This window comes from Rhipicephalus microplus, chromosome 2, assembly GCF_043290135.1.
Source record: "Rhipicephalus microplus isolate Deutch F79 chromosome 2, USDA_Rmic, whole genome shotgun sequence".
NCBI lineage: Eukaryota > Metazoa > Arthropoda > Arachnida > Ixodida > Ixodidae > Rhipicephalus > Rhipicephalus microplus.
In genome coordinates, this window is record NC_134701.1 from 271,852,743 (window position 1) to 271,866,753 (window position 14,011).

Below are 14,011 nucleotides of genomic sequence, written 5' to 3' on the forward strand. Positions count from 1 at the left end.
AATATAGATGTATTAGACTAATACTGACCTATGATACTAGATCTTAACATAAACCGATCAAGGAATGCCGCAGTATATAAGTACGAAGTACAATATTAGAGAGGTTCCTCTTGCACATGTAATTATACTGAGGTGTCAAAGCTGCCAAACAGAACAGGTTATTTTAAGCTTTCTTCTTTCATAAACACATCACGTTTAAAGTGGACCATTTTTCTTGGTCACTCGCGCAAGATATCTATGCACCTTTTAAGAGTGAAGCAAACTGAAAATGGAACAGCAAGCATACCAACCTACCATTCAATCAGGAGCCGGTACTCCTGGTATTGTGGTTACAAGCTGACTCTAAGGCAGTAAGCGAAGAGGCTAGATGCTCTTATAAAATATTGCCCAAATATAGTATCAAAAATTGTCTTCATTGAACAGTCTGTGCTAATTACGTAGATCCGGACTTTTCTGTTGAGGAAGGTCGCTTCAAACTGCTGGGCTTGGGAAGATCCATTTATGTTCCGGGGCTGTAAAGGTAAAGCAAGCATATGGGTGACATCGCATTGAAATGCTTTTATATGCAAATGACGAGTCGTTTATATATTTGCAAGTGTTTTATCATATATATGTATAGTATTTACATTCGTTCTTTTGGAATTACCTGCACAAAGTGGTTTTTTTGCCATATGATTGTATTTATCTCTATTCATTTTTTAAACGGTGGTTCCGTATTTGCTGTGTGCTGCGCCACCTCATTTTTAATTATTATTACATTTGAATGTGAAGCATTCCTTAGTGAAGCGAAGGTATGCTGAGGATTTTTTATCTATCTATCTATCTATCTATCTATCTATCTATCTATCTATCTATCTATCTATCTATCTATCTATCTATCTATCTATCTATCTATCTATCTATCTATCTATCTATCTATCTATCTATCTATCTATCTATCTATCTATCTATCTATCTATCTATCTATCTATCTATTCATTTGTCTATCCATCTGTCTGCCTGCCTGCCTGCCTGCCTGCCTGCCTGCCTGCCTGCCTGCCTGTCTGTCTGTCTGTCTGTCTGTCTGTCTGTCTATTCATTCATTCATTCATTCATTCATTCATTCATTCATTCATTCATTCATTCATTCATGGCGTATCGAAAGTTTTCAACGCCCCTTTACTCCCCTTGCTGATCACTGAAGGCGATGTAGTCTGGTAGGGCGTTAAACGCTAACGCTTAGGAGGCCCTGAGTACCCGCACTCACTTTTCTCCGGTTGAATTGTATTGCAATGACCAACATGCTATCCACTCTTTCAGTGTTATTTCGGGTGAGTTTATCATGTACACACAGACTGTTGTACGGCTCGTACAAATGAGCAGGGCCTGCAGGACACACAAAGCGCTTGGTGTTTCCAGTACGCTTGTGTGTTGTGTGATAACTGAATGTAGCTGGCGGATGCATTAGTCTACAAACTATTTGTACCAGACGACTGCTGACAAAAAAGTTGTTGGCTGAAATGTATCGTCAGCGGCAAGTGAAATATCCATTGCGTTTGATATTGTTTTTTTTACCCCTATGATAGGACATTTGTGATGTAAAATGGTGAAGGTTCTTATCACACTTACTTTATTGTGCCTTTCTTTCTCTATTTCTTCGTTTTTGTATATTTCTTTCTTTTCCTACTTTGCATTGTTTCATAAGAAACTGAGTTGAAGCGATTATGTGTTATCTCTTTCCCTTTATCAACAACATAAACCCGTTGTCACTACTGTTTTCATTATTCTTATTTTGTGTAAGCCCATTTCAACGATCGTACACTTGCGTGAATGGCACTTATCGTAATATCTATGCACCTTTTAAGTCACTCCTAACTCATGTGAATATCCGTGATCATATTGACAGTATTACGCAAAAAAAAGAAAGATAGTGACCACTCACTTTTCTCGGTGGTCATTAGTACCACCGAGGATGGCTGTTGTCGGCACCTGAGATGCTGGGCATGTTTCAAGCACGAGCCGAGGCTGTTCGGGACTTTCGTGAGTAATTCTCACTGCTGTAAAAGCTCGTGCATGTCTTGTGTCGGGCACAAACAGTCTGTCCTCGCTCGTTCTCGACCGCAGTTTGCTCACGTCCTAGGAAAAGAATGATAGGTACGTGGCTGTTCACGTTGCACATCTGATTGATTGATATGTGGGGTTTAACGTCCCAAAACCACCATATGATTATGAGAGACGCCGTAGTGGAGGGCTCCGGAAATTTCGACCACCTGGGGTTCTTTAACGTGCACCCAAATCTGAGCACACGGGCCTACAACATTTCCGCCTCCATCGGAAATGCAGCCGCCGCAGCCGGGATTCGAGCCCGCGACATGCGGGTCAGCAGCCGAGTACCTTAGCCACTAGACCACCGCGGCGGGGCCACGTTTCACATCTAACACTCATGAAAGGAAAATTGGGGGACCCTTAAGCTTCACCTTTAAGAGTTGAACGCAATATTGAAATCCGGCCCTTAGTGCACCCTTCAACCGCTAATTACATACTTATTTATATGTTTTGTTATATACACACGCACGCACACAAACACGCACACAGTAGATTGGACCAGCGCGCTATTATCACCGAATGGGCTCGTTTTTGTCGTGACACCTGTCGAACCAAATGCTTTAAAGGGGTCCTGAAACACGTTTTCAAGTAACCATGTAATAAATTCAATAGAAGAGCTTATTGCCTCACGAATTCAACGCCGCAAATATTTTAAGAATTCGTCCAGTGCCAGTGGAGTTACAAAGGTTTGTCGCATGCTGCAATTACGTTATCTCTTCTCTTGTCCCGTCGAAAGCGCTGGAAGCTAAGCCGGGAAGGGTGGTAGGGCAAAAAAACTACCGCGCCTCATGACCCTGAGCACTTTTTTTTTTCTTTGAATGCGCGGCTTTTTCCCTGTGATCGCGCGCGCACGCGTTGCCAAGTAGCGGCCTCCCGCGACTACCTCGGCAACTTTATGTTTCAGTCACAGACACACGGACGATTTTTCACTCACAACTAATGGAACCAACGCCAGTGGCGGGTTTTCTGCGACACGAGCTCTTTAGCGCTATCGCGTTAAACTTCTTTACACTTGCTGCACCCCTGCGCAGGGCAGTAAATCAGCTTCTAGCACCTCGTAAACCTCTTCGTCTTTCATTTTCAACTACTTATAGACACCTCTCTCTACCTCTTGTCATTGAAGTCTTCCTGCTTTCTCAATGAACATTTATCATTTCAAGTTCTTTTCCTGCGTGTATTGTCACATACAGATTGTTTAAAGTCCTCTTGCGACATTTTCTCATCATATTGCCACTACTACCAAATTCCCACTACACAAATAACTTCCCTAAGGAATTCAGAACTGTTTGAAAATTATTTCTTATTTGAAAACAATAAATACATGTATCACCACTGGTAGGGCACAATAAACGGGGTTTGAACGCATCATTCACAGCGCAATTTCTGCTAACAATTCTAACTAAAAACAAAAATATAAATAAAATTGTGAGAAGGGGCCATTCAAGGAATAAACAGGTAAAATTTATTCCGCCAGTTTTTTTTTCTTAAGAATTAATGCTCCAACTGCTTCCGGTCATGAAGCAGGTGATCACTATTATTGACGACTTTTTATGTCAATAACGTATTGCTCCACCCGCTGCTTCTTTTAGTCAAAATTTCTCATTGCTTCCTGCGCGCACGCACTCGCACACACAAGAAAGATTAAGGAAATGTAAACCTGCAAATGGAAATGCGTAGAGTGTCCATTTGATTTCCGTTGAGAAATGTAAAATGTGTGCAAAAACAGCCCCCCCCCCCCCACACACACACGGACACCTTTCTCACTTTGTAAACTTTGTGACGACGTCATGCAAGAATAGCTCAGACTTAACCCTTAACTTCACAATGTTGCCAACTTCTAAGGCAAGCTTCTTAGAGAACTTGCGCAAGCTGCGCAAGTTTAACAAAAAATGCTAATTTTTGGCGCAAGCATATGTATCTCAGACCTCAGCTGGAAACAACGTGCAATCATTTTAATTTCTCGAAGTTGAAGGTTGTCGATGTTGTCCGACATAATTAAGATTTCCTTCTTTATGCGCAGAACCTAACGCAGTCAGGAATAACAAGAGTTCGTCATGCCCATGATTACGCTGAACACTTTAAGCGAGCGCTACGCACGAAGCCTGGGAAAGTCTCCTCACCAAGACGGCGTCGTTTCGTCTGTGATCGGCCTCCTCGGCGTACGGCTGCAACGACGTCTCGGCCGTCGATATGCGTGCGCTGCTCGACATGTCTTCTTGGCCGCATACGAATGCATTCGATACTTCGGGAATGGCCGGCATCATCTGCAAAACTGGTTTCCGCTCCAGAGGAACCACTTTGTCTGCAGAAATGAGAAAGCTGTCACTCATGAACACACATACCAATTTCAGACTACATTGAAAAATTCGACGAGAACATCAATAATAGGGGATTATCAAAGATCATTTCTAGGAGATCCCTTCCTCTTATACTACACTTGAAACCATTTATAAGAGCTATGCACCCAGGAGAAATTCTTGCTTATTATATGAGGCATCTATTATAAGCAGGTAAAACGTATGCATTTTCTTACGCACCCCTATTTCTATGTAGGCCTACTGGTGTCTTTTATACTAATTTCTATCTTATACGTCCATGTCTCCTATAAAATGATTCGATTATATTTTGAATCATGCTGATTATGTAAAGACCGAAAATCTAGCGTTCCTGTTACGACGACAAACGACAAATTCTGACGCTTGCCACCCAGCTTGCACTTCACCCCTTCTAAGCCCGTAGCCAAACGGCGCTTGTGCGATTTGCAACACACAACCACAGTTACAGTTTTTTTTTACCATTACTCGACCTACCAAAATTTTATGAAAGATTATTTCGTTGCTATGTGTGTGTTTCAGACTGTATGTACTATAGTTGTGTATACCGGTCGTTTCAAGGACCCGACACGTTGTTCTAATGGTTACGGGGCTCGAGAGTTGATTCGCAGGTAGCGGGATCGAATTCAGACCATGGCGGGCGTATTTTTGATGGAGGCGAAAGTGCTTGAGGACCGTGTACTTAGGTGCACGTTAACAAACTCCAGGTAGTCGATTTTCCCGGAGCACGGCGGCATCTCTCATAATGATGCCGTAGTTTTGGGACGTTAAACAACAGTGATGATTACGGTTGTTTCAAGTGACGTGTCCAAAATCATCAAAATCAGAAAAAAAATGTGATAGATCCTCTATGCCTTTCTTTTCTCTGGCTGCGGGCATGCTAAAATGACTAAAAACATCATTTATTTAGAAAAGATGTGAGACAATGAGATTAGGTTTTTTATTATTATTTGAGGAGTTTTACACTCATGTCAAATGGGAGGATTGTAGTTCTTCACGCAAGAAAGCTAGTGTAGCTTGTAGGATTTCGGGCTGCGGCAGGCCTAGAAACCTCTCAGAAATGAGACCAAGACACCAACAGACATCTTCTCACTCTTCAAGAGTTCTTACGCGACTGCCCGCTGCCAGCGGCCGCTCAGTGCGAGGCGCGAACGCACATTCGTTCCTCGAACTCTTCTATAATCGGCGCGCTCGCAGAGGCCGAGCGCCCCCAACGAGCTTTAATATAACGACAAAGTGGCCTCTTGCAATCACTGAGGCGTAGTGAAGCGTAACCAAACCGAGCAGTGAAACCGAAATCGAAGCACCAGTGAGCGCAACAATCGGACGATCCGAATGACGTCTCTGCTCCAGACAACGATTACAGGGGTTGTTGAAAAAGACGAAGTAGTAAATAAATGCGTGCAGGCGAGCGCTGTAGTCGAAGAACAAGTTGTAAGCGATGAACAGCGTTCGGTCTGGTTGTCTTCACCGTTCGATAGCTTTCTTTACGGGGGTGCTTACGTCTTCCGAGTTGATAATATGTGCGCAATCCATGCTCTAAATTCAAGCACAGCCTGCACACTCACACAACGGAGTCGGTTGATGGTACAACACTCCCTCTTTCTAGACACCTGAGAGCAATAAGGCCGTTGTGCTCTTCTGGGTTTGGGTTTAACCGCTGCATTGGGGTGAATTCTATTGCTTAGTAGTTGTTATAGTAGGCCGCTTTTTTTTTTCGAAATCTCAAAGCTACATACGACTCTTCGCATGAAGCAATTGAAACCCATGCACCATTTTTGCCTTTCTTGGCCGCCCTCGTTTTGGTAGAGCTATTGTACAAAGATATCTTCGTCACGTACAGTAACTCTAACTTTGGGTACCGGTTATCTTGTTCGATACTCCCACGCTATAAATTCTTACAAAAGTGCCCCACGTGGATACAATGAGAGAATTGACACACATCAGAGAACATTGCTCGCGGCGTTCTTTTATGTAGGATTCACACACAACTAGAAGCGCCAGGATAGAAGCAAAGTATTTAACTATTGATCTCGTACATCTCTTGCCAGAAAAAACAACTCCACGTGCCTTTACTTTTTATTTTTATCTTTGCAGTTTGACTGCGTAGTTCTGCTGAAAAGAGAGCCATCAAACTATATAAACAGTTTTTTTCCGTATTGTTAATTTTTGGGTGCCGTTCTGTATTATTTTTTTTTTTCGCTGCTGAACTTTGTGGTATGGAGAAGCCGAGGCAATATGCACCTCAACCTCTCCACAGCAAAACAGTTAAAACAGAACAGAACAGCAAAACAGTTAAATCAGAACAGTTTTTTTTCTCTCATATCGATAGCCTGACTCATTTGCAATACGTACTTTCAACATTATGATCAATATACCAGCAAAGCGTTCTTCGTATTGAGGTGCCGCTCAGGCTGACGTAACGTGTCTTGGCGATGCAGTGTGACTTACCACTGGATGTTGTCCCTGTCTGAGGAGATGTTTGTGTCGTATTTTGTGTCGCGCTGACTGTCGTCGGCGTCGGCTGCGTCCTACTGGGCCAAGTAGACAGGCTGTTCAACTTTGGGGGTTCGTGTTTGTTAGTGCCTCCTGTAAGTACGGGAAGCTGCAGCGCAGAAATAAAAGAAAGCTATGACGAAACGTTCTTCGATACAAAGATAAATTTATTTTTATTCAGGTTTATAACAAAGTGCTGGCGTGCAGACGAGTCGCCAGCTTCTCTTTGGCTTTTGGTTGAGTCGAATACGGAACACAGAAAAAAAATATGGGTGGTATGATTTCCGTGCAAAATGTAACACCAAAACACCAGAAAACGACATATTGAAAACAGCAATATTAATGTCACCTCAAAATAAGTCTAAATAATGAATTTACCTACATATAACCCAAAAGGCAACTTGACAATCAGCAATGACATGCAATGACACAGTAACGTTAAAGTAAAATAAATTTCGTAATAAGGGCCAACTATGTTCACTGTTTTCATAAATATTCAATATACTCTGTTAAAAATGTAGAGCATTTAACTGTTTGTAGGTGGCACTGTTTATCTGGGGGGTTCTTTTACAGCAGGTGCCTGAAGTATTAAGAGTAAATATTGCAGAAGTATAACGCTTGCAGTATCAGCGAAGGGTTAATGTTTTTCCACGTCAAACCAAAGTTTCCAAGTCAAAACCAAGGCACTTGTTTTAGAGACACATCTCGTCGTTTTTAGGGGCACGCTATAAAGAAGCGCTTGCTAGGAACAAAAATCAACGAACCTTCGCATTAGAGGTGCCCAGCCTGAACGAAGTGCGCAGCTGGACAGCTATTGTTTTTTTTTTCGATTTTCTCTTTTATTCTTCCTGTATTTCCTTCCTTCTCACGCCTAATCCTGCAGGATGGAAACTTCTTTCTAAGTAAACTGTGTCCTCCAGACTCCGTGATACGCTTAGTGGAACCACACGGCCAGGTTTTGCGCTTGGGTGTAACACGTGCAAGAGAGTAAATCAGCGGACAGATATACTTACACCGGGACGTGATTTCTTTCCCATGGCTCTGTGTCCCGCGCTGTACTCTTGGTATTGAGAGAGGACACAGAGTATGGCGTATACCTGCCTAGGAGAAAAGAGGAAGCCCTCTGTATTTGTGCTGTGACGAAACAAGCAAAAAAAGCGTTCAATCCAAGCAAGCTGTCGTGGCGACAACGCAGGCTTGTTGGTCGCTGCAAGCAGCTTTTATTCACATTGGCAAGTGTGAACGAAAAAAAATTACGAACATAAATGGAACAAGCTATTTTTGTGTGCCCCAGCTGATTTATTTATTTATTTATTTATTTATTTATTTATTTGTTTGTTTGTTTGTTTGTTTGTTGATACTCTTTTAATAATATCTTGCCCCTCGCTTGATGCGATTTTTCTTTAGAGAGGCAAATGATCAATAAAGCACGAAGTCACGTTACCGCAACATTCATTTGCATCAAGTTTATTTATTAGTCTTTCACTTCACACTCTATTCGCTCATTGGTAGTACTTGTGTATTGTGCTTTTGTGCGTGTGTGCGTGGCAACAAATGTTTTAACAACGTTATCGACGATAACTTACGTTGATGCAGCAAAGTGCGTAGTCGGTGATGTACATAGTAATGACGAAGGCGTTGATTTGCTGTAGAAACAAAGAAAGCCGCACCATTGTTATGAGAGGTATCAGTGAAAAATTGTAGTCACGGACTACAGCTGTGATTCCATCTGCTAAGGAAAGCTAAGCGACACAGTGAATTGCGCTGATTTGTTCCAATATTTATGTAACTATACGATATTTTTATATATATGATGTGACAATGTTACGAACAAATAGTGCACAATGAATCTAGTGCATTTGCACTTTCAGGAATATTTCTAATTTTCAATCTTCCGAAATAAGGATTCTTTAACAACTTCATCCAGCTGAATTAATTTTATCATAAAAGACAATCCACGCTCTTATTTCACGTTCACACTTCCAAATATTTTTAATCTAATGAAGCTTGACTCGCAGCTCTTTTAGAACAAGATACACTTTGGGCATGGATATTTAAAGAACATCGTGTTATGTCAAGAGTCTTTTCAGCTCTAATTGTGCACGACACTAAGCCATACGTGTCATGCTCCTCAGCATGGGCGCATGAACACAGACATTCTCGAATAATCATCAGCCGAGACAGAAATAAAATTATATATTATTATATAATATATAATATTATATATTATTCTATAATATATAAATGAATAATAATAAATATTATATAATATATATAATAATATATAGACAGAAATAATACACACCTGGTAACAAAAGTGCAATTTTGGACGACTGAATTTACGCTCACAGATTGCCACTATGGCGCTGCGTTTCTACACGAGAGAGCAAAGTGTACTTTGAAAACTATGGAAGTGACAATTGGCGGATTGGTAGCACAACGTATATTTATTATTTTGGTGCCCGCGTCTCAGCGTCGGACAACATTGTCTTCAGGAGCACCAGCGGCACACGTCGTTGCAAACGACTAGAGAACGACTGACCTACACGTGTGCAAGGAAGCAAACAACGTGAGAGGCAGGGCCATTGCACGGCATATGCTCCCGCAACCCTCCCCCCCCTCCCCTAGCGGACGTGGCCGCAAACTGTCAGAGGAAGAGAGTAGCGAGATTGATTGTTGTGATATGACTTCCAATACATATCAATATTTCAGATAACAAAAACAATGGTTTGAAAATACTGTGAGCGCCACTTTTTGCATTAGCTTATTCATGTGCAAACCACTGCACTCCTTCGGGGCAAAGTGAGGCTGGCGCATGCACTTGCCGGCAAGTGTACTTTGCTGCGAATGACACTAAGCTCTCTCGCATAACAGCCTGTAAATGGCACTCACGGCGAAGTCCCTCGAAGTGACCTCGCTCAAAGTTCCCGTAAGTAATCAGGTGCGACTGGTGTATTAGAAACAAACGTCTCTTTAATATATATTCCTAGAACAAGCAAGGTGTAATTTATTGTGCATTGGCTTTCGTTAGCTTCTTGTCAAGTAATGCACCTCTCTCTTCAGTCATGCGGAATTGAATCGGAGCAATTGTTTACCATGTCGGTGATGAAGTACAAAGAGATGCCAACATCAAAAACCGTTGTCATGGACACCACCGTCAGCCACGGAATGAGAAGGAGACGGTTGTCCTGGAATCAGAACAGAGTAAGGGAGCGAGAAAACAACAGCGATTTAATGTCAAAACATTGCTTGCGCTGTTCCTTAAGCATCCTCACGAGAATTACTATTATCGTCATATATTCAATGCCTCGAGAGCTCGTTTTAAGTAGGTTATGAGGGCAATTGGTATTTAGAAAATCATTGTTTAGTATTGCATACATACATACGTGCCTACGTACGTACGTACGTACATACATACATACATACATACATACATACATACATACATACATACATACATACATACATACATACATACATACGTATATACATACATACATACATACATACATACATACATACATACATACATACATACATACATACATACATACATACATACATACATACATACATACATACATACATACATACATACATACATACATTAATGCTGAACGAAGAATTTGTAAATCGTCAACGTACCAGAAAAAGCCCGATGAGCAGCACCATCGAGAATATTATGCACATCCCCGAGAAGATTAGAAGGATAATTATCAGCATGAAGCTCACTGAAAGGAGTCCCAACGAAGGGCGGGTAAATGAACCGCGCGAGAAATTTAAGCACAGCACGTCAATACGCAGCAAATGTTAAACGCAGGCGTGCGCACGTGAACGGGAATGTCATTAACAGAAATGGTTTGTTACAAAATACTCCATCGGTTTGATTGCAGTTGCCATGTTTTTCTTGGCATTTTTTTCAGGCTTTGTTTTCACAATATACCAGAATCCACATTAGAGAAGAAAAATAAAGACAAAGCGAAAAGACTTTGACGGTTGAGCTACGCCTTTCAGAGTAAAACATGATAATTTATTCGGACCCTGTTCTCATATCTATCTCATTTTCAAATTTCTTGCATGACGTCGGTTCTCGGTGCGTACGACAACCATGCCACAAGGAAACGAACGTTTGTACGAGTGATACTGGGCGTTCTGAGATATCCTAGGAGTAGGAGGAGGAGGATTGAAGGAGGAAGTACAGGGAGGTTAGCCAGTTCTCAGACCAGCAGGATACCCTGTCCTGATATCCCAGAGTGCCTACTACTGCAAGTGTAGTTGCACAGTGGCCAGTACGCCATGATGCATCTTTTCGCGAATCAGCGAAAGGCCCACTACGAGTCCGTAATGCACATGCTGACCTACGCAACGGCTTGCTTTGTTGACGTTTTTGCTTGTTATAACAATTAAATATCCCCAAGTGATTTGTACGGGGGGCGTGGTGGCTTTACAACACTATCTCGTCACGCAATCCACATGTTTTGACTACGCTTCTTTCACGCAGTATTACAATAGTTAAGGACACTCCTTGCACTACACAAAATTTATATAGTGTTTTTCCCGAAGCAGTTTAAAGCAATAGCATGGCTATTTACAAAAACACCTGTTTACCAAGCAGAAAGCCTGGGATCAATTCTCAAAAAACCAAAGGTTTTATTTATTTCCTTTCAATCATTTTTCATTTCTCAACCATGGACAGCGCAGATCTTTCGCTCAACGATGCCGGCACTAAAGCCAACGCTGAAACTTCCGCGAAACGGGTTCATGTTTCTCATGCTGTCTTGTTAAAAACACGAGGGGAAGAAATATATGTCAAGCAATTTGTGCCTGGTTGGCTACCGTACGCTAACCGCTATTCTGGGGTAAAAATGGGCAATGGAAGATCCGGAGCAGAGGAATAATTCACACTCGAGCAAACTATTAGCTGTTTTGGCCATCGATCACGCAAATTATATTTAAACAAAAAATGCGTGAGCGATGCATAATGTCCAATCGACTGAACTGTGTCTGCAGCCTCACCAGGAGTGTGCAATACGGTGGTGGCATGAAAAGCTCCAGTGACGACCAACATGATGTAGAAAATCTGCAACAAGAACAAGAAGCGCAATTAACTTTTACTGCTTCTAAAACATTCCTAAGGTAGTATGAGAGTTCTAGATCGCGTTCCTCTACTTTTATATTGTCATGGTGTCGTGACGTGGCCGAAGACAGGATACTTTGTGTTGCGATTTAACAGTTTATTTGGGCGAACCTGTGCCCGGCAAACGGAAAGTCCGATTGCAGTAGCAGTCTTGCACAGATAGCAGTGAACGGAGCGTCGACCGTCGATCAACTACTGACAAGCGGTGAAGTGCGTCGGCATTTATACTCTTGCCATCGAATGTTCTAGCGTTATCGCTGGCGGTGGCGTAGGTTCCAGAATAATCTGTACAGTTCGCATAGTAGGCGTGATCTTATCGAAATGATTTACTGAAGTCCGGAAACTTCTCGAAAACTGCACGCGCATTTTGCGCTGAGAATTGCGTAGTGTTTTGGGGCGATAACAAAACTTGAGAAATGGAACGTGGCAATATTTACCCGCCACAACCGCTGTGTTTTTGCGTGTCATTCTCGGTGTAGAGTACTAGGTGGTGTTGTCTGCACCCGTTAAAGTTTCATCGAATGCAAGTAATATACAAACATGTTCTTAATACTGGCACAATTGTTTGAACAATATGGTGCATGGCTCATCGAACTAAACATTGCGTTACTGCACTTTGTGAAAGATAGTGATTGAAAAAATTGCCACGCTAATTAATACTATGTGAAACCAAGTTGACATGGAGATAGCGTGAATTTACCACGCGCCTGCAAAGAAAAGATATGGCTGTCTTTTTTCTTTAACTGTCCCTGCTGTTGTGGACAAAATATAAAACAAAACAAATCAAGCAACGTCACACTGTGAAAACGACATTGTAATTTAGAAGTTTTCTTTTTTTTGGAGGGGGAGGATATAACAGAAAGCGGTGTTCTTAATTTCTTATTTTACATAGTTCGCGGTGCCTTCTTCAATGCAATAAGTGTATTCATTGTTAGTTTTGCTTTGTCCCGTTTTTTTTAACTAGTTATAATTTAGTAACCTTTACCACAAAGTAAAAATCTATACGCATGCTTGTGATTCAAAATGCTTCCGGAATACCGATGCATTCCTAATTATCTAACATTTATCTAATGTATCTTTCTTTTTCACCACCAAAAGACACAACTTTTTTAATAGAATATCAGGGGTTTTTCGTGCCAAAACCGCGACATTAGAGTGAAGCGCGTCGTAGCGGAAGGTTTCGGAAATTTAGACCATTGGTGTTCTTTGACGTGCACTAACATTGTGCAGTACGCGAACCTGTAGTAATTTGACTTCATCAAAATGGGACCGATGAATTAGCAGCCGTGCATCATCACTACTGCTCCACCGAGGTGGACTAAGGTAATTTTTTTTTTTGAATAATAGATGCTACTCGTTTAATACGAATTGAATGATCCTGTACAGGAGGTATAAGTAGCGCGTCTACACGAATTTTCTACGTGTTTCTACGTGTAACTCACTGCACGCATTGAAGTAACTAGCGTGTATATCATGAGTAGTGCTGATGCATATGCAATGAAAATGAAATTTACATGTCAAACAGAGAGTTTTTTGCAGCATTGCGTGCCATATAAATTCGTGATTCCACTCAGAAAACCGCACAATTGCAGCACTTTTCCTCGATTTCAGGCTTAAAAATTGTTGTTCTGTAAAACTGGCAGACATTGACCCGCATTAAGTATTTAAGGGGGTCTATGTACATGCCGACAGATATGATGAGGCAATAACATTGATAAGTGACTGGTCGCATTGGTTGTCTATAAAACACGGCGAGTAGCTCGACAAGCAAGCTGCGATTATAAGAAACTTGGCAATTCATCTCGTATAAATCACGAGCTACTTTCACGCAGAGACCAACGCGATTGAATGGGCAATAGCTCCCCAGGTTCGCACTGAAGGAATCGCAGAGCCATGTCGCTCACTCTAGCGGTTCTTTATGAGGAGCTACATTCAAGAGTACGAATGGCAGCTACTCACA

At 41.7% G+C, this 14,011-nt stretch overlaps 1 protein-coding gene across 1 annotated transcript; it reads right to left on the bottom strand.

The window, feature by feature from the left end:
* Nucleotides 1-334: 334 nt before the first annotated feature.
* LOC142788219 (uncharacterized) lies at nucleotides 335-10,087 on the bottom strand. The gene is made up of 7 exons (XM_075884793.1): nucleotides 10,010-10,087; nucleotides 8,501-8,560; nucleotides 7,928-8,011; nucleotides 6,870-7,023; nucleotides 4,206-4,387; nucleotides 1,922-2,115; nucleotides 335-512 (listed from the first exon to the last, which is right to left on the bottom strand). Exons 1-7 carry the CDS (start codon nucleotides 10,058-10,060, stop codon nucleotides 500-502), a joined length of 738 nt encoding a protein of 245 aa, XP_075740908.1. The 5' UTR covers nucleotides 10,061-10,087; the 3' UTR covers nucleotides 335-499.
* Nucleotides 10,088-14,011: the final 3,924 nt, after the last annotated feature.